General features: G+C 53.5%; 1 protein-coding gene across 3 annotated transcripts; it reads right to left on the reverse strand.

Moving 5' to 3' along the window:
* Positions 1-388: 388 nt before the first annotated feature.
* GMEB2 (glucocorticoid modulatory element binding protein 2) lies at positions 389-16237 on the reverse strand. Of its 3 annotated transcripts, none has more exons than XM_005524755.3 (10): positions 16170-16237; positions 13484-13651; positions 8667-8764; positions 7830-7957; positions 6331-6434; positions 4931-5088; positions 3654-3725; positions 3004-3141; positions 2358-2480; positions 389-2177 (listed from the first exon to the last, which is right to left on the reverse strand). In XM_005524755.3, the coding sequence occupies exons 2-10, from the start codon at positions 13612-13614 to the stop codon at positions 1531-1533; spliced, it is 1599 nt and encodes a 532-aa protein (XP_005524812.1). In that variant the 5' UTR covers positions 13615-13651; positions 16170-16237; the 3' UTR covers positions 389-1530. The 3 variants fall into 3 exon arrangements, with proteins under 3 accessions (XP_005524812.1, XP_087920900.1, XP_087920901.1); XM_088064774.1 differs by having other exon boundaries at positions 7830-7960; XM_088064775.1 differs by lacking the exon at positions 16170-16237 and adding an exon at positions 15175-15303 and having other exon boundaries at positions 7830-7960.
* Between the last annotated feature and the right edge of the window lie 1848 nt (positions 16238-18085).

An 18085-nucleotide genomic window follows, 5' to 3' on the forward strand; every position in this document is an offset into this window, starting at 1 on the left:
AAAAAACCTCTGATAAGGCAGGACTCCTCCTCACCAACTGCAGCCCCAGCTGAGTCTCAGCCAAAACGAAACAAAATCTAATGCTTCAGAGGACTAGATCACTTCTTCCTGATTACGTGTCAGAACTCCTCTAAACATAGGTTGGGGACCACTGGTTATCAGCACTGGGTGCAGCCAGGCTGTTCCAGCTGTGCCATGGACACCCAGACTTTGAAGCCACATTTCAGGCTCCCTGCACACCCATGGCCAGAGGGAACACAGAGGACATGGACATTTATATTTAACCAAGTGTGTTTCTGTCCTGCCATAGCCCCATTTCACAATCGCAGCTGTCATACCTGGACACAGAAAACGCAATAAACCAGCCACATTCTTTCAAAAAAATATTTATTACTCAATAAAGTGACCTGTTGTTGCTGCTCTTGCCAGATCAAGTTTGGAGAAACCCCAACACTCCAAGCACCCGACTCCTTCCAGCCGGAGACAGTGCGAGACACACAGGCCCTGGGATGGGACCTGGTGAGAGTTGCAGTGAGTGGGGTGGCTGAAGGAGAACTGGGGGCTCGACCACCCCGCTACAGAACAGCTGCTTGAACCCAGCAGGGAGGGAACGGCAGTGCCCAACTCCCACGGGATGCTGGGACAGCAGGGTCCCCACTTGTGAGGAAGTGTGAGTTCCTTGAGCACTTCTGTGGGGCTCAGCTCTGCACACTCTGCAGCACAGCTCTGCTGTGCAGAACAAGCTTCCCAACCAGGGCTTTGCTTAAAAATCGCCGTTGGCTTAAAAAAATCCCAATAATGGATTTTTTTATTTTTTTTTTTTTGAGAAAACTAGAAAAAGACCCTAAATCCTCAGAAGTCACAGCTCTTCTCAGCCCTGTGGGTTCCTCTGTTCCTGCTCCTTCCCCAGCAGACCAGGGCAACCATCATGTCCACTGTCTGAATAGCTCCCACTTGTTTCTGCCACCCAAAACCAGTGTCACACACACCACCCGACCTCCCAGGGCCTGTGCCCATGCTGCCAGAGCCCTTCCTGGTGTCAGTACACATCCACAGAATACCTGCTCTTGGCATCCCTCTCCACTCCTGCAGCCCCCTAGGAATGGGGAACAGCCAGCTCCCTGCACACCAGACCCCCTTGGCAGCTTCCTTTTGCTACGGCCTTCTCCCTGCTCCTGCCCACTTCTCCGATGGATGCTGCTCCAGCTGTGCCAACAAGGCTGGGCTGATGACCCAGAGCAGGAAAACTATTCCAAGAGAATAGGGGAGGAAAGCTTGATAAAAAAATAAGCTTTTTTTTCTTCCCTTCTCCAAACAAGGCAGAGCATTTCTGCCTTTCCCTTCTCCAGGCATCCTTCCTCCCCCCTCCTTCCCTCTGACCTGAACTTCCTCGCTCCCAACATGAGCTGCTCTGAGTCTTGTTAGCCCGTGCCCCTCATGACACCACTCCTCGTCCCACAGCGCAGCCAGAGAAGAGGCAGTTCCCCCCAGAGTGGCACGGCCAGCGTCCCTCCAGGCAAGTCCTCCCTCTCACTTCTGCTCTGCCTCATCAGCCACTGCGGTCACCTCGATGGCGGCGGCAGCGTGCTCGTCCCCGGCAGCCTCGGTGGCACCGGACGGGACAGTCACGACCGTGCTCCCACTGGGAGCTATTTGTGTCACGTTCTGGATGGCTGTGCCAAGTCCTGGAAGCGTCAGGAGCTGGAAGGGGCTCATCACCTTCACCACCGTGCTGCCGTCCTGGACCGCAGCCGTGCTCAGCACCGTCAGGTTGGAAGCGTCCGGGTGGATCTCCACCGTGCCGGGGAAGGTGGAGCCGGCAGAGGCCAGCACCGTGTACCCCCCCAGCAGAGGGGAGGCCGGGGAGCTGGCGGCGGGAGGCTGAGCTGGGCTCTTCCCCAGCACCGAAGGAGGGAGGGCCGAGACCACTTTGCCGAGAGGGAGATTGGCAACCTGGGACACTGGCATGCCAGAGGTGACAGCGAGCTGTGCTGGCTGGGACAGGACTTGGGAGGTGATGGCAGCTGGTCCAGAGGTGGCCCTGGTCAGCCTGGGGCGTTTCAGAGGTGTGGGAACGGAGACGGGTGTGAGGGTCATCAGGACGTTGTTGAGATGCTGCGCTTTGTGCTTCAGCTCCTTCGCTCGCTTGCGGTGCTCGTCACACTGCTGCTCCAGAGCTGGAGAGAGAAGAGATTTGGCTCAGCCTGGATCCTGACAAGCTTCCCAGAGGCCTATGGCAATGCCTGGTGTGGCTGGTTTAACAAACACCAGGTTTAACACAACCCCCACTTTCTCAGCCCAAAAGAAAAGGCGCTGGCAGCGATGCCCAGTGCCACACCGGTGTGTCCAGGACATACCTGCCAAATCCCGTGTGTACTGCTCCCTTGAGCGATCCATCTGGCACTTGTGGCTGGCCAGGACCTTTTTGACCAGATCCAGCATCCCAAAGTTCTGGACAACGTTGTTGAGTAAAACAGCATCTTAAAAACAAGACACAGAATCTTTGAGGAAGCAAAATTCCCTGCGCAAACTATTTGTGGCTTGGCAAAAGCCACCCGACAACAAACACGTCCAGCTGAGACAGCCAAAATCTGCAGGAGGATAATGAAAGAGGCTGGGGGGGAAGAGGAGAAGGCAGAAGCCATGAGAAAGGGCAGGAGGTCACTGGCGTGTAAACAGTTGTCTCCTGCCTAGCAGGGGTGATAAGAAATCTGTTGGCACAGTAGCCGCTTGCTGCATCGTTATTCCAATGGCCTAAATTCCACATCAGTCCCCAAGCCAAGCATTTGTCCAGACCCAGAGCCAGCAGAGAGGAAGCCACAGGCATGGGGAACTGGAGAACTGAGGTCACCTGAATTATCCCCAAGTGCAGCCTCACCAATCAGCCAGAAATGAGATTTTTATGAGCTATGTCCCTATCATGCTATCCAGACATCCCTAAGGATAAAAGAGTCAACAAGCTCCTCTCCCAAGATGACTGACCACCCATGTCCAGGTCCTTACCCCCGAGCTGCAGCGGGGGATCCTGTGCTCGCTGCTGCAAGCCTTTCATGGTCTCCACCAGCTCCTGGTGGAACTCATGGATCACTTCTTCCAGGAGACCACTGTCCTTCAGACCTTGCCAAAAAGCAAAGGTGTCATCTGGAGAAACAGGAAGCAAGGGAGAACCTCAAAATCTTCGGCAGGGTTTAATGGTAATCTGCTAGGGGCTCCCTGTGGACACCCCTGCTGGAGGGCAGTCCTGCCAGGCTGGGAGAGACCCCTGAGGTCACGGGGCTGGGGCAAAGCCCACCCAGAGCATGGACCCAAAGGAGGATATGCTCTCCTGACCCCATCCCACACCAATAGGACACTTTGCTACAGCCAGTAGAGCCAAGGAGAATGATTTCATGACCCCTCTGATAAGAATTTTTTTGCCCTAGAGCAGCATCTGGCCCTAGCTTTGATATGTTGGTGCTTGGAAACAACTTCATCCCAAGGCTGTGCAACCAGGGGATGAACACTGTGCTATTCCATAAGCAGCAAAGGAATAATCTCAGTGGAGGTTCATGCAAGGCTGCTCTGGTAAGAGGGTCCTTCTTGCTGCTTACCCTGCTGCTTCCCTCTTTCCCCACATCTCCACCCAGTGAGCCCTGCGGGATCTCAAGCCATACCTCCAATGCTGGTGGTCCAATCGCTGGCATCCTCGCATGTTTCTATGGTTATTGTAGCCGGGGATCCGTTCACTGCAACCAATAGCAAAAGAGAAGAGAAAAAAATTCCCAGGTCCTGATTTTTCCCTGTATTTTCACAGGCTGTTTCCAAGGGAAGCACTCCCTTGCTGCATTTCTGACTTCTCCTTTATACAGGATCACATCTGTTTGAATGCAGATCTCAATGCTGAACAGAGACGCCCAAGTGGTTGCTGTGCCAGCTGTACTTATTTTCCTACATTAGAGTGCAATCCCCAGGGATTGCTCCTGCAACCTTTGCAGCACAAGGACACATGCTTGAGAGCAGCATTTCCCTCCTGTTCATTCCCCCCTGTAACCATACCAGCACTGCTCAGAGCAAAAGTCAAACAGATTTCGAGTCTAATTTTTTTGGCAGCCCTTTTTACCCAGCCACCGTTTGTCTTGAGGGCTTCTAAAGCCTCCAAGGGAAGAGCAGCCCTGCACTGCACAGGGATGCAGGGGGGGATCCCTCCTTTCCTCCAGCTCTGCCAAATCTCAGCAGTTTTGTTACCATAGAGCTGGGGAACAGGCGTCATTCATGCTGTGCGCAGGAGTAGGATGGACAGGAATCTGGCCAGAGCCCCACAGAGCTGTGCAGAGCCTTTGGAATGCTCAGTTGCAGCTATTAAACCCAGTCCCTCTGCTCCTTTACTCTGTGGCTTTCAGGGCTCTGGTTATTGCAGCACTGGCCAGCAGCTGGCAAACATCTCCCATTGGTGAGCTCATATTTAACAGGGGGCGCTTGGAGTGGGCTGTGCTGTGCATTAGCATCAGCTTCCCCACCACAATACCAGGATGTGATGGATGGGTGCTCTGCAGAGCCAACCAAGAGGCTTATCCTGTTCCAGAGATGCCACAGGAGCTTGGGGTGTGGGGCACTTTGGGGGATGTTCTTAATGCTCAGGGGCAAAAGGAGTTAAATATAGAAGTATTTCAAAATCAGAACGCTTTCCAATGAAACAGTTGTTTGTAATTATAGGTCAAACTCATAAAATCAGAGAATGGTTTGGGTTGGAAAGGACCTCAAAGCTCATCTCATTCCAACCCCCTGCCATGGGCAGGGACACCTTCCACTAGACCAGATTGCTCCAAGTGCTGTCCCACCTGGCCTTGGACACTTCCAGAGATGAGGCAGCCACAGGAACCTCGGTTATGTGGCATTTGTGTGCTTTGATGCGTCAAAGGCCCTGCTGAGGGTGAGGAATGGCTGCACGTACCATCAGCAGAGGCAGGAGTCAGAGGGATGTACTCTGTTGATGTCTGGCTGGTCAGGGACACCCTGGCTCCAGTCAGGTCAATTTTGGTGCTCCGGCAGGTGTTGGAACAGACCTTTGTGTGCTGGTAGAAATCCAGCTCTCCTGAGTCCATAATCTTCCTGAAAGACAGGCAGCAAGCACAAGGACAGGGACATCAGCAACAGCTAAGAGCTCTGAGATGCAGCTCCTGGCAGCCTTCACCCCAAATTTCTGAGTCCCAAAATGCCAGGAGAGCAGGCAGAGCCAACAGGAGCCCTTACTGGGACTGATTTACTCATTTCTTGAGGAAGGAAAGGGAAGAGAGAGCCCCATCTGGTCCCACCGAGGCACATCCCCTCCAAAGCTGCTGCTCCCAGCCAAAGGGTCAGCTGGAGTCTCAGTTCAGGGTGAGACCACAGGGAGCTTCCTTCTTGCCTTTTTGACACAAAAGGAGACAGGACATAACCCTATTTATAAACTAAAATCAGGTCTCTCGTCTCAAAGGGAGTGACAACATGAACACGGGACTTTCCAATCCAAGAACATTATCTCCAAAACATTCCCAGGCCTTGCTGGCCAACACCCACCTAAGCTTCCCAAGATTTGCTCCCATGGGATGCTGGGTTTGCCTTCAGACATTCCCCTGAAGTTTTTTTCCCCCTTCTCAAAGCCCTGCCTTGACAAAGCTTAAACCTATTATGCAAAATTTATGTGGAGCAAAAGCTGCTTAAAAAGAATTTGGGAGATGCCTGCATTGGAGCAGAAGAGTACAGGGAAAGGCAATGTCACCCTGTGAAAAGAACACAAAACCACTGACAATTCCTGGGGAAAGAGGTGATTGTTTTTTATCCTGCTCAAAGGCAGAGAAAGACTTTAATTAAATCACAGTCTCAGTCTGATGTTCAGGAGGACCATAGAGGAATTGAATTACTGCAGTTAATACTAGAGAAGAGAAATGCTTGCAATAAAGAAGCTTTTTTTTTTTTTTTTGCCAAGGACTTATTTAGAAGTGATGTCAAGTAGGAGTGCTGCAACCAGAGCATTGGTGATGACCAGACTGATTTCATTTGGTGGGTCATGCTGAGAATCCACAGACAGCATGGCCCACCCACCAACAGCCATTAAAATTTCCAGTGTCCCTACACCAGCTGGAAACTCAGTGTGGTTCAAGCCCTAAAAAGACTAGAGAAATATTTCTTGCCCCAAATTATTCCCTAGGCACAAGGACAGAACAAAGCCATTGGACCGACCACATTTGGGACCATGTCATTAAGACATTTAGTGGTTCATTTGCTCCCTCAGCAGCAAAACTGCCATTCCAAAGGTTCTGTTCCATAATCCCCCAGAAAGAAGTGTCCAGAGACACAAGGGAAGGGACTAACCGGAGCATGATCCCGTTCATCCGGATCGCCCGCTTCCAATCCTTCAAGGTCGACTTGCCTGCCAGGTGGACAAACTCCTTGGGGCTGATTAGGTGATCGTGGAACTGCAAAAGGCAGGGGTGCAACATCAGTGCCACAAGCCATAAACAAGCCAAGAGTGCCCTGTGAGCAGGGTTCAGCTGGAGCCTGGCAGCGTTTGCCGGTGCCCGGCAGTCTCCGTGTGCCACTGAACACCACCAGAACCGATGGCTGCCAGGCACTCCCCGCCCCAGAGAACACTGCCCAAGTTAGAAAAATTAAAGCCAAACATTGCTGTCACAGATGGCTAGTTAACAGCTGCTCCAAGCTAAGGGTGCAGGGAGTGCCCAGCTCAGGCAGAACAGCTGGGAAAACACCCATAGCTTGTGCAAAGTATCATTAACAGCACGGAGCTGTTCACACTCCCACTAACAGTGGACTCAGTGAAAGCTGGGCTGCACTGCTAACATTTGGGTCCAGGGGCACCTTATGCCCCATAGGAGAGAGGGAAGAAGCCCATTTGGTCTTTGACCTCCTGCTCCCAAGCCCAACCACTGGTATCAGGGAACCTCTGGCCTCTCTGGCAGTGCACACCCACTGCTACTGCAAACCAGCTTTAGGGAGCTGGTGCACACTGTGCCAACTCTTCCCTTTCTTTTATTGCCCTACACACCCAGCTGTGCCTGAACCCACATGCTGACCTAACAGCAACCTGCAGGATCACACAATTATAGAATCACTAAGGATGGAGAACACCTCCAAGATCCTTGAGTCCAACCATGACCCAGGCAGTCCTCTTAAGAGCTGCCTTACAGCCCAACTCCAAGGACTTCCTAAATCCAGGCCTCCTCTTTTCCATGGCCATGTTGACCAACACAGAGCAACTCACTGTTACTGCATGAGAAATTGCATCTCTGAACAAGGACAAGGGCTTCAGTGCAGAGAGGACAGATTTTAGGAGGCAGCAGCATCTGTCCTCTGCCTCATGGACAGAGGAGATCATCTCTGCTGGAAAGACCAAGGATTATCCTTTGGGAGCCCAAGGAGACTCTCCCCCAGCAGGGTATTGTTTAGGCTGTGCACAAATGCCAGCAATGACTCACTCATGGCATGTTCCTGAATTCATGCAAATTTTAACCACAAGTTACCCAGGACGCAGCAGCAACTCTTCCCTAGGTCCCCAGTCAATACATTCCTCAAACTATCAACTTTGCAACTAAGCAGACACTGCAAGCAGCCAAATTTCTCAGATTTACAATAACACATTAAATTGAGGCACCATCTCTCTAGCCAGAACTACACAATTTAGTCAGGACAAATATCAGGTATCCAGCACCAGGAAAATGTCATCCTTTCCTACCATGACATGGTTCTGATGCAAAGCAGCTGATCAAAGCTCATCACAACCAGCACAAGCCAGGTCACCTCACAATGTGGGCAAGGGGAAAGCACAAGTCTAGTGCTGGGCTCTCTGTTCTCACCTGCACACACTTCACATTGATCCCAGGGCACACAAACTTCCTCCAGATGAGGTTGGCTTTGCTGTCCCCGCAGGTGATGGGGTAGACAATCTCTGCCTCCAAACTCTCCTCATCTTCAGCCATCTTCACTTCTCACAGGGATCAGAGGAAGGGACAGATCAAAGAGAAACATGAGCCACAGCTCCTGAGTGCCACACATGTAATGATAGTTTTGAAATCCAGAAATAAAAAGAAAGTAGATGATGCATGCTGGGGTGTGCTGGGGTTTATAGCCACCGCTCACTCACACTTTGCTATGAAAACCTCCAAACACCCGAACTTCTCAGGCAAAACAGCACAGGCAGATTTATGCAAATCCAGCTGCAGCTGAGCACAGGGAATATGAGATGTCATCCATTCTTGATAAAAAAAGAATGATGTTATCTGGGTGGAGTCACTCTTGGTTTTAAAGTAAAACTGGCTTTAAGTCAACTCCAGCCCAGCTGACCAGTCTTTGCTTCCTAAACTCGCTTTTACTTGCTACCAAAGCCAGCAAGTTGCTGCAAAACTGACATCCCCGTGGCAAGCTGGAATTCTGGAGCCAGACCGGACACAGGGACTCATCCCGGACCAGGAGAGGGCAGCAGCAGCCCAACCAGCCACTGCCAGCTCCCTGCTGGTCACCGAGCCTCCCTGGATGCTGGGAGAGCATCCCCAAGGCCCACAAGAGAACACCCCCAGAGCCCCAGCGGCTGTGCACAACAGTGCTTGGACTGTCCTATTTGACACCAGCACAGGGCTGTGGCACACTGGGGTGCTGGAGCTGGCACCAAGGGGCTATGGAAAGAGCTGACCTACCTAGAACCGCTTCCTTCAGGTCTGTGGAGGCTGTGAAGGCAGCAGCAGCTGCAGCAGCTGCATTTTCAGTCTCCAGAGTGTCTTCGTTGATGTCACCACTGGGAAGAGAGGCAGAGGCATTCTTAAGCCATGTGGCTGTGCCACCCCCACCCCCGATGCCCTGTGGAGACATTGCCTCAGAAGTCCCTTGGATCGCATTTTCCCATAAGAGCTAAGAGTCAGCTCTGGGTTTGGGAAGCTCAGCTCCATTTTTTCATGTGGAGATGAAGAACCCCACAGCAGGCAAGCCCCTGTCAGCAGCCTGGCCAGCTCTCTCTTGCCTCCCCTTTTATCCCAGCCCTGTGGATCTGCCTCCAGCCCAGCCTGTGCTGGAGAGCTGGCATGGAGAGATGCTGTCAGCACAGCCCCTTGCTCAGAAGTCATTGCCAGCCTTTGGAAGCTCTGCCTGAGATTTCCCCAGGAAAAAACATGTGTGAAACATGCTGCTGCTGTCTGGGCAATGAACTGGCTGAATCCCCTGGTATGCAGGATGCTCCAGGGAGCAGGACCTCAAGGAGACACAGAGACACTATAATAGAGTTGGACAAACCCCAAGAGCAGATCTGTGAGCAGAGATAACATAACATGAGCTATAGACACTTGCAATATAATCTCTGAGCCTCTTAGAACTTGATACATCCATGATATTCATTAATAGCTGGCTATCATTGTCCCCACACTGAGATCTCTGTCTTCTCTGGGTGCTTTGCCCATGGAGCCATACATTGGGTGCTGCACAGCACCCTCTCCCTTGCTGTTCTCCCATCCCAGCTCTGCTATACCAGTATGGAGCCCCAAGCCCCTCCAAGGAGCTTCCCACACTCAGAGGGAACAGGCACTTCTGGCTGGGATGTGGGACATGCTCCTCACCCTCTCAGCTCTGCAGGTCAGGTCCCAGAGGGAGGGAGCCCACATTGGTGCCCTTATGGATCCCACCTGAATATCACAGCCAGTGCTCAGCAGGGACCATTCCTGATGGGTTTTCACAGAAACACAGAATAGTTTGGGCTGAAAAGGCCCTTAAACCTCATTTCATTCCAACCCCCTGCAATGAGCAGGGACACCTTCCACTATCCCAGGTTGCTCAAAGCCGCATCCAACCTGGCCTTGAACACTTCCAGGGATGGGACAGCCACAGCTTCTCTGAACAGACTGTGCCAGGGCCCCACTGCCCTCACAGGGAACAATTTCTTTCTAATATCTAATCTAAGTCTACCCTTCTTTTAAGATGTATGTTTGGTGGTGTTACTGAAGCTGACTAATTGCTGCAGAAAGCTTGACCTGCAGGGGCAGGGGGAAAAATACAATTAGGTTTTCACACACTTTGGCATATAAACTCCCTAGGAAGACTCCACAGAGAAAATAAACCTGAAACCTCCCTCAGTTTGGTACCATGGATGAATTAAGACAGTCCTAGTGACTCACTGGCAACCACATTTCTCACCAAGGGGACAAGGAAATTCAAGAGCAACTGGTTTTTCCATTCTGGGCTCCTAACACACAGCTCCAGGGTGGAACTGCAGCTTCAAAGCATCCCTTCCCCTCAGCAGCTGCAAGGCAGGTACGGTGGGGAGCAGCACAGAGATAAGGAACAGTGTGGGCGGCAGCTCAGCCTCACCAGGTGAGTGGCTCGGAAATGTTGCGCCAGAGAGAGGGGAGACAACTCCTGGTGTGACAGAAAGGAGATGGACACAACTCTGCCTCTGCAGCCCACAGTGACCACCAGCCCAGAGCCCTGGCAGAGCATGGGGAGGGGTAACGTGAAAGGACTCAAAAAGGTAAACTCTGAGCTAAGGCATTTGCACACAGGTGATTATTACATGAGTGGCAGTCTGGCAGAAGAATTCAAACCTGGGGTTTTCATCAGTTTGCTACTGGGTTCCTGCATTTCTCCATGTAAAAGGCCAGCAGTGACACTTCAGCAGGGTGCTGGAGAGCAGCCCCTACTGGCATGCAAAGCCCAGCACCCCACAGCCCTGACCTGTCTCCAGATCAAGAATCTCTACCAACTTACCCAGAAGAAACCCCCCAGCAGAAAAGCCAGCACCTTTCAGAGCTTCCTCCAGGACTCCACCGCATTTGCACCGCTCCAAAAAATGACCAAAAGGCACAACTGGATGTGGAGGAATAACCCAGACCACACCTTAAACCTCCAGAAGAAAACAAACAAACCAACTCCCAGCTTGTATGAAAAATTCAGGCAACTGAAGTCTGTGTCTGCTGTGGACATGTGGGGGAGAGAAAGCCACAAAAAAAGGCGAGTGTCTCCACGCTGCTTCTCCCATCCCATTCCAGGGAAACAGACTGAGGCAGATGCAAGGGAAAACACAAACACCTTCCAAGTCCCAGCAGTGCAGCCCCCCAGCTGGTCCTGCCTTTGCCAGTTGCCATGACGAAGGCAGAGGAGAATGGTTCTCATCTTCCTCCCCAAGAGGATTCATAAACCAGATGGGAGGAAGAGAAGAAAGCACGTGCAGATAACTCAGCGGGCTGGCGTCTCCTTTCTTTTCTGCTCCTGCCTTGCCTGGAAATTTGAGAGAGAAAAGTCTCCCCCAGAATCCTGTGCTGATTAAAATACAAGCATTTCATCAGAGCACCAAGCTCAGCCTCCTCTCACAGACAAAAGAGAAAAGCTTCTTGCTCATTATTATTTTCCCATTTCCCTCAGCCTTTTCCTTAAGAGCACATGAACTAATTAAGCACTTAACAATTGGTTGTATAGAGGGTTTTTTTAATAGCAAACCCATACCCAGATGAGCACTAGAAAAAGGCACCAACCCCCAAGCTGAGTTTGGTTTAAGTGTCACATAAGGCAAACTGAAAGTTCCCCATGTGCGTGGTGACCGAGTCAACACCAAGGGATCCCAGCCTGTGCCTGCAGCTGCTCTCCTGACACCAGCTGGGGCTGCAGACGGAAACCAGAGGGAAAGGGAGGAGCCAGAGCCACACTTCCCCAGAAGGAGCAGAGCCTGGAGGGGACAACTGTCCAAGGCCACAGAGAGACCATGGGTGGCTCATGCTGCCACCCACCACCAGCCCCACAGCCCTGCTCAGTGAAGGGAGTCAGGCAGGTTTTACTTTGTAACCCCAAAATTAACATCCTTTCCATCAACCCACTACCATCCCCAAGAATGATGGAGTAGTAAAGACCTGTCCAGAGGCTCTTCTGCAGAGAGATGCATGGAAAACTCTCAGGGAATCTCTTTGTACATGCCAAGACATGTCTGCTCATAGCTGCAACTAAACTAAAGCATTCCTCTCTGTCCTGTGTAGAGCCGTCCTGCTCCTGACCATTCAGGGGACACTGGCAGGGTGAGAAAAGGTCTCCAAAGAAAAACAGGAAGGGAACTAAAAGAGAAAGGAAACCAACTGATTGAGCCAGCCTCTGCCATGATCGATTTTCTCAGACAACACCACAATGCTGCACATGGGTCTGTAGAGGCTCAGAGCCACATGACAGCCAGGAACCATTCTGCATCCAAAAGTAGCCACATCCCAAGTGTCACATCTGGCTGCTTCTCCACCGAGGAAGACAAGGGATTCTCCATGGGACGGAAAACAAGAGGAGTAGAGCCCTTCTGGTCCACCACGACTGCTCTTCTGGGAATTGAAAAAGTCTTGGAAACACTCACAGACCCAGGGTGTGGAGGCAGAGAGGGCAGATCCTGCCCACCCCAGCACCAACAGCTCTTACCTCTTCCTGTCCCTGCCCATTCTTTACCAAAAATTAATCTATTAATGGGCTTTATCTCAGCTGGAGCAGCACAAGGGGAGGCACCGGACTGGAACAAAAGCTGTCACTTTCTGCCCTGCCCAAAGCCCCAGGGCACTGACACAAAGACACTTTGAGAAAAGAAGACAAACATCTTGTGGAGAGCAATAAACAGCCATTCAACACCTACTTATTTCAGACAAACCTGCCTGGATGCAGCTCCAGGTGTGAACTAGGATTTTCTGCCCAGTGAAATAGCAAAGCACAGAACTGTCTCTGGGCTCTGTCCCAACCAAAAAACGATAGAGAAATAAAGCAAATAGTCCATTTCTGTGTGGGCCTCCAAGGTACCAGCCAGGCTCTTTGGCCATGGCAAACCTGCCACTGAACAGACCAGACCTGAACAAACAGCAACCCTGAACGTGAAATGCCAACAAAAAAGGCAGAAAATGGCAGAAGAACAGCAGTTGAACAATCAGACCTTCACTGTTTTTTCTGAGCAGTGCCTCTCCATTCAGGGCAACATTGTTTCAAGGACACCTCTCTCATCTCATTCCTATTGCTGGCAGTGGAGCTTTCCTGCAGAGCTCAGCCAAAAACCAGCCAACCCCAAACCTCCCCAATCTTCAGGGAAGGGGAGCTCAGCTACACCACTCTCAACCTGGTGTGGACAGACTTGTCTCTTGGAATCCAGAGTTTAGCAAAGCCACCATGAAATAAATAGTTGAAAAACACTGATTTAGCTACTGGTGTCCTGTTCCAATTGGATTTGTGTCCAGTCCAACATCCAAATCCACTCAGAAAAAGGTATTTGGGGTTGGTCTTTTTTCCCCTCCTCAAAAGAGGGAAAGAGTGGAGCTTGTTCTACACAGAGCTGCAGAGCCCTGGGTATGGGAAGCCTTAGCAAGGAACTGGACACTCCCTGGCCACCACTGTGCTCACTCACATACTCACCACAGTGAGCAGGGACGCAGGAGGAAGCACTGAGGGATCAGATCCCGACCTACAACCACACGTGGGAGTGTTTCCAGCACATCTCCTCAGCGTGCACCAGCCCATCTCTTACCCATGCTGGGACAGGTTGGTGGTGACCAGCACTGTCTTCACCTCCTCCATGCCACCGCCGTCCACCGCGCCGTCCGGCGTGGTCACCACCACCACCTCCTCCATGTGGACACTAACGTCCGGCGTCGCCATCGTGGCAGGAGCGGGGCAGCCGTCAGTCACCAGCTGCCTGTGGAGAAAAATGGGGGGAAGCCCAGAGTCAAAAGGTCTCCCTGCTGAACTCGGTCTTGGAAAGATCCTGGGTGTGGTGGGAGCAAGGAGAGAAGGGACTGCAGGAACCCCGTGCTCCTAAGGAGAAGAGGATGAGCAAATCCCCAAGTGCTCCATCCCAGGAAGAAGGGTGAGGGGAAGCCCAACCCAACACATGCTCTGCAGGCTGGGTGAGAATGATGGGCATGGGTGGGACTGGGAGGTGAAGGGCAGAGTGTGAAAGAGGTCCAAAAAAAAATGTTCCTGGCATCCACCATAAACTCTATGAAGATACTCAGTTTGAAGGTGCGTTTCCAAATGTATTTCAAAGTATCTCACGATTTCACACTGTTGGAGGAGCTTGTCACTGTCTCCTCCACAGTAAAACAGGGATTCTTCCCTCCTCCAAAGTCATACACAAAAAAAAATCAAATTAAAAAAGTACATCAAGCCTGCAGAAACAGTGACATCTGGAAACTATTTCAAAGTGTGCATTTCTAATAAATCAGCAATAGATGTAAGACAGCACTCCCTCTCCAGCTCTCTTGGAGCCTCTTTAGGAGCAGAAAGGGACTCTCAGGTCTCCTCAGAGCCTTCTTTTCTCTTCTCCAGATCTCTCAGCCTGTCTCCAGAGCAGAATTGCTCCAGCCCTCAGAGCATCTCCATGACCTCCTTTGGACTTGCTCCAGCAGCTCCACATCCTTCCGATGCTGGGGGCCCCAGAGCTGGAAGCAGCACTGCAGGTGGGGTCTCACCTGAGGAGAGCAGAGGTGCTGAATCCCCTCCCTTGCCCTGCTGCCCACAGTGCAGGGGATTGGCCCATGCCGAGGTTTGGAGAAGTCGGTGCCTACAAAGCACCTCCAACAGCACCTTGAGCACTGGTGCCGTGCACACAGAGACAGGTAAGGGAACTCCTCGTCCAGGTCTGGCTGTTCCAGGCTCAGACCCCCATGGAGTACTCCAAGCAGTGGCACAGAGCACAGCAGAGATGCCACTTGTCTCCCACCTCTTCCCCAGGCCACGGCTGGAGCAGAGCAGTGACCCAGCACGTCCATCACAACCAAGTTCATGCTCTGCAGAAACACCTGCCTGACCCACAGGGACAACATGAGGTGCTCTTTACCTCCACAGAGCCCACAGGGTTTATCCAAGGTGGAGTGGCCCCTCTGCACCAGCCCAGCACAGAGCCACCAGCAGAAGCACTTCAGTTTTCACAGCAGCACAGATCCTCAGCTGCCTCCAACTCAATCACTCCAATTTTTGTTGTCACTCTATCCAAACCCTTATCCTTCATTTTGGGGTAAAACCCCTCCCACAGTATTAGCATCACTCACAACACCCGTGAGCTGGGACCTGGTTTGAAGAGTCTCCAGACATCCTGCCCAGCATCATGGGATTGAACTCCATGTGTGCTGCTCAGATGCCTCTGGGCAGGAACCAGCACTGACTGGAGAAAAAGTGGGCTGAGAACATAAGTAATCTAAAAAGTGGCTAAAAACGCACCAGCAGTGGGGCTGTGGATGAGGACAGGGGGCATCCCAGCTCTACCAGGACTCAGGGTGTCCATGCATGGCCCTCCTGGTGCACCTTGCAGGCTGCTGAGAGCGTGTCAAGGGCTGTGGGAAGGATTTGGGATGAAGTAAGGAAAAAAAAATATTAAGGGAAAAAAAAAAAAAGCACAGCACAATTGGGAGAGGAGAGAGATTTTTGGGGTGCAGCATCAGGAGGGCAGAGAGCAGGGAGGTTACACTGTGGGCAGCCAGCACAGCTGTACACAGAGAGAGGGATGCAGGGTGAATGCAGAGGTACTGAGAGAGAGGGGATGCATGGGGAGGTGGCTTCAGGGGGGTTAAACAGAGGTGCAGAGGGTGGGGGGGGTCATGGGGGTGCAAGAGCGTGCACAGAGGCACATGGAGAAAGATGGAGAGCAGCACGGGTGGGGGGCTACACATGCTGGGGGCTGCCCGGAAGAGAGCGGTAGGGAAGCTGCAAGACGATGGAGAGCGGCCTCAAGGAGGGGGGGAAGAAGACAGAGCGCATCACAGGGGGACACACAGAGGGTGCCCGGGGGGCTGCGGCTGCACGGCAGGCGGGGGGGGGCCGGTTTGCAGAGTGGGGTGACCGGGGGTGGAGGGCGCTGCACGTGGAGGCTGCGCGGGGAGGGTCTCCCGGGGGTCCCCCGGCGCCGAGGCGGGCGAGGGGCGGCGGGCGAGCAGGGGGTGCCCCGAGTGTCGTGGTGGTGTCCCCCCCTCAGCCCCCGCTGCGGGGCGGCGCGAGGGAGGGGGGGCTGCGGGAGGGCCAGAGGGCCGCGTGGGCGCGGCCCCGCGGGGAGGGAGGAGGAGGAGGTGGGAGTGGAGGAGGAGGAGGCGGGGGGGGCGCGGGGCGGGGGGGCGGCGGCGCCCCGCCGCCGCCGCCGTAACGCCCTGACGCTCCGCAGGGACCCGGGCGGCGCGTGCGGCGGAGGCCCCGCGGCGGGCGAGGCCGCGCCCGGCGCTTACCTCGGGCCGGGGTCCCGCGGGCCCCGCTCGGGCTGTGGCGCCGGACGCTGGGGCCGGGGGGGGGTGGGGGCGGGCACGGCGGCAGCGGGGGCGGGGGGAGCGGGGCTCCGCCCCGCGGCTCCCGGGCCCCGCCCAGGCGCGAGGCCCCCGCCGGCTACCGAGACTTATTTGGCGCGGGCGCCGCGGCCCGCGCTCCCCGTGAAATAGGGACCGGGCGGGCGCTCTGCGCCTGCGCCGCCGCCGGGCGGGGGTGGGAGGGGGCGCGGCGCGCGCCGCCCGGGGGTCCCCGCGCGCGGGGTCCTGCGGGGGAATCCCCCCGTGTCCCCCCCGTGTCCCCCCCGTGTCCTCTGTACCCCCCCGTGCCTCCCGTGTGTCCCCGACCCGTCCCTTCATCCCTCCATGTCCTCCCGGTTCCTGCTGCCCGCCGTGTCCCCTGTGTGTCTCCCCTGTGCCCCGCACGCACCCCCTCCCCAATGTCTCCTTCCTGCCCCCGCGCCGTGTACTCTGCCTCTCCCTTTGGCGTCCTGCATGCCTCCGTGTCCCCTGCCTGCCCCCCCGGGGTTCTGCATGCTCCCCGTGTCCCCTGTACGTCCCCCCCGGGCTGTGAGCCCCATGCGTGCCTGCTGTGTGCTCCCCACGTCCCCTGCCTGTCCCCATCTGGGGTCCTGCATGACACCCTTTCTTCTGCATGTCTCTTTCCCGGGTCTTGCATGCTCCCGTGTCCCCTGCATGTCCTTATTCCAGGTCCTGCGTGCATTCCATGTCCTCTCTGTGTGTGCCCTGTGCCCTGTGTTATAAATGCAAAGGCAAATTTAGGTTAAATAAAATAACAGTTTATTATAAAACAATTTTTATAATAAAAATAAACAACGAGGAAAAACCACAATAAAATAAACAGCGCAGCGCTGGGTGGACAGGGGTCTATACCCAAAGGTATAGGTGTTCCCAAATCCACGCTCGAGGGTTCTCTGGCCTGGCTTTTTATAGGGATTTTGTGTCCTGAGGCCAAATTCCAGGCAGGCACCATTCACCAAGGGTCTTTGATTGTTGGATGAATTGATTTCCTGGCGTTGGAGAATAGAGTCAAATAGACGTCCGGGCAGAGTCTCCTCATATGTAAAGAAGTTCTGAGTGTTCCTTGATTGTATCTCTGGTTGGGCTCTCAGGGTGAAGTGTCCAAGTCCGGTGCGGAGTCGATGGATATCTCGGCTGGGCTCTTCCTATTGTCTGGCCTGATTGCATCTTCAGTCGGGGCTTGCAGGAAGGGGTGCCCCGGTGCGGTGTGGGGTCGATGGGCATCTCGGCCTGGCTCCTTTCTTTGTTTAGCTTAATTGTTCGTGTCCTGCTCTTTCTTTCAGGCTGATGAACGTCGCCTAGGGTCGTTACCACCTGAATGGGTAGTTACTGCTGGATTTGGGGGAAATTCTTAGGCCGCAATATATTTTATATAATTTTTACATTGTTACAAATCCAGTTATATACTTATTTATTCTTTCACGAATTTTTATCCAAGGTTACATTTATCACACCTGCATGTCCCTTGTGTCCCCCTCCTCAGTCGTCTGTGCCCCCCATGTCCTCTGTGTATCCTTTTTATGGGCTCTGCATCTGCCCTGTGCCCCCTGCATGTTCCCTCTGGGCTGTGTGTCCCACTCCATGTCTCCTGTGTGTGTCTCCCAAGCCCTGTGTCCCTTTCTGGCTTTCCAGGGCTTTGTGAAAGCCCTCAGCTGTTCATGGCTGAACACTTCCCTGAACACCTCCAGGAATGGGGCAGCCACAGCTTCTCTGGGCACCCTGTGCCAGGGCCTCCCCATCCTCAAATGGAATAATTTCTTCCCAATATCCCATCTAAACCTGCCCTCTAGCAGTGGGAAGCCATTCCCCTTGCTGTGTCACTCCATACCCTTATCCAAAGT

The sequence above is a fragment of the Pseudopodoces humilis genome, chromosome 19 (genome assembly GCF_049639895.1).
Source record: "Pseudopodoces humilis isolate 2021_Gansu_Grassland_sample_001 chromosome 19, ASM4963989v1, whole genome shotgun sequence".
NCBI lineage: Eukaryota > Metazoa > Chordata > Aves > Passeriformes > Paridae > Pseudopodoces > Pseudopodoces humilis.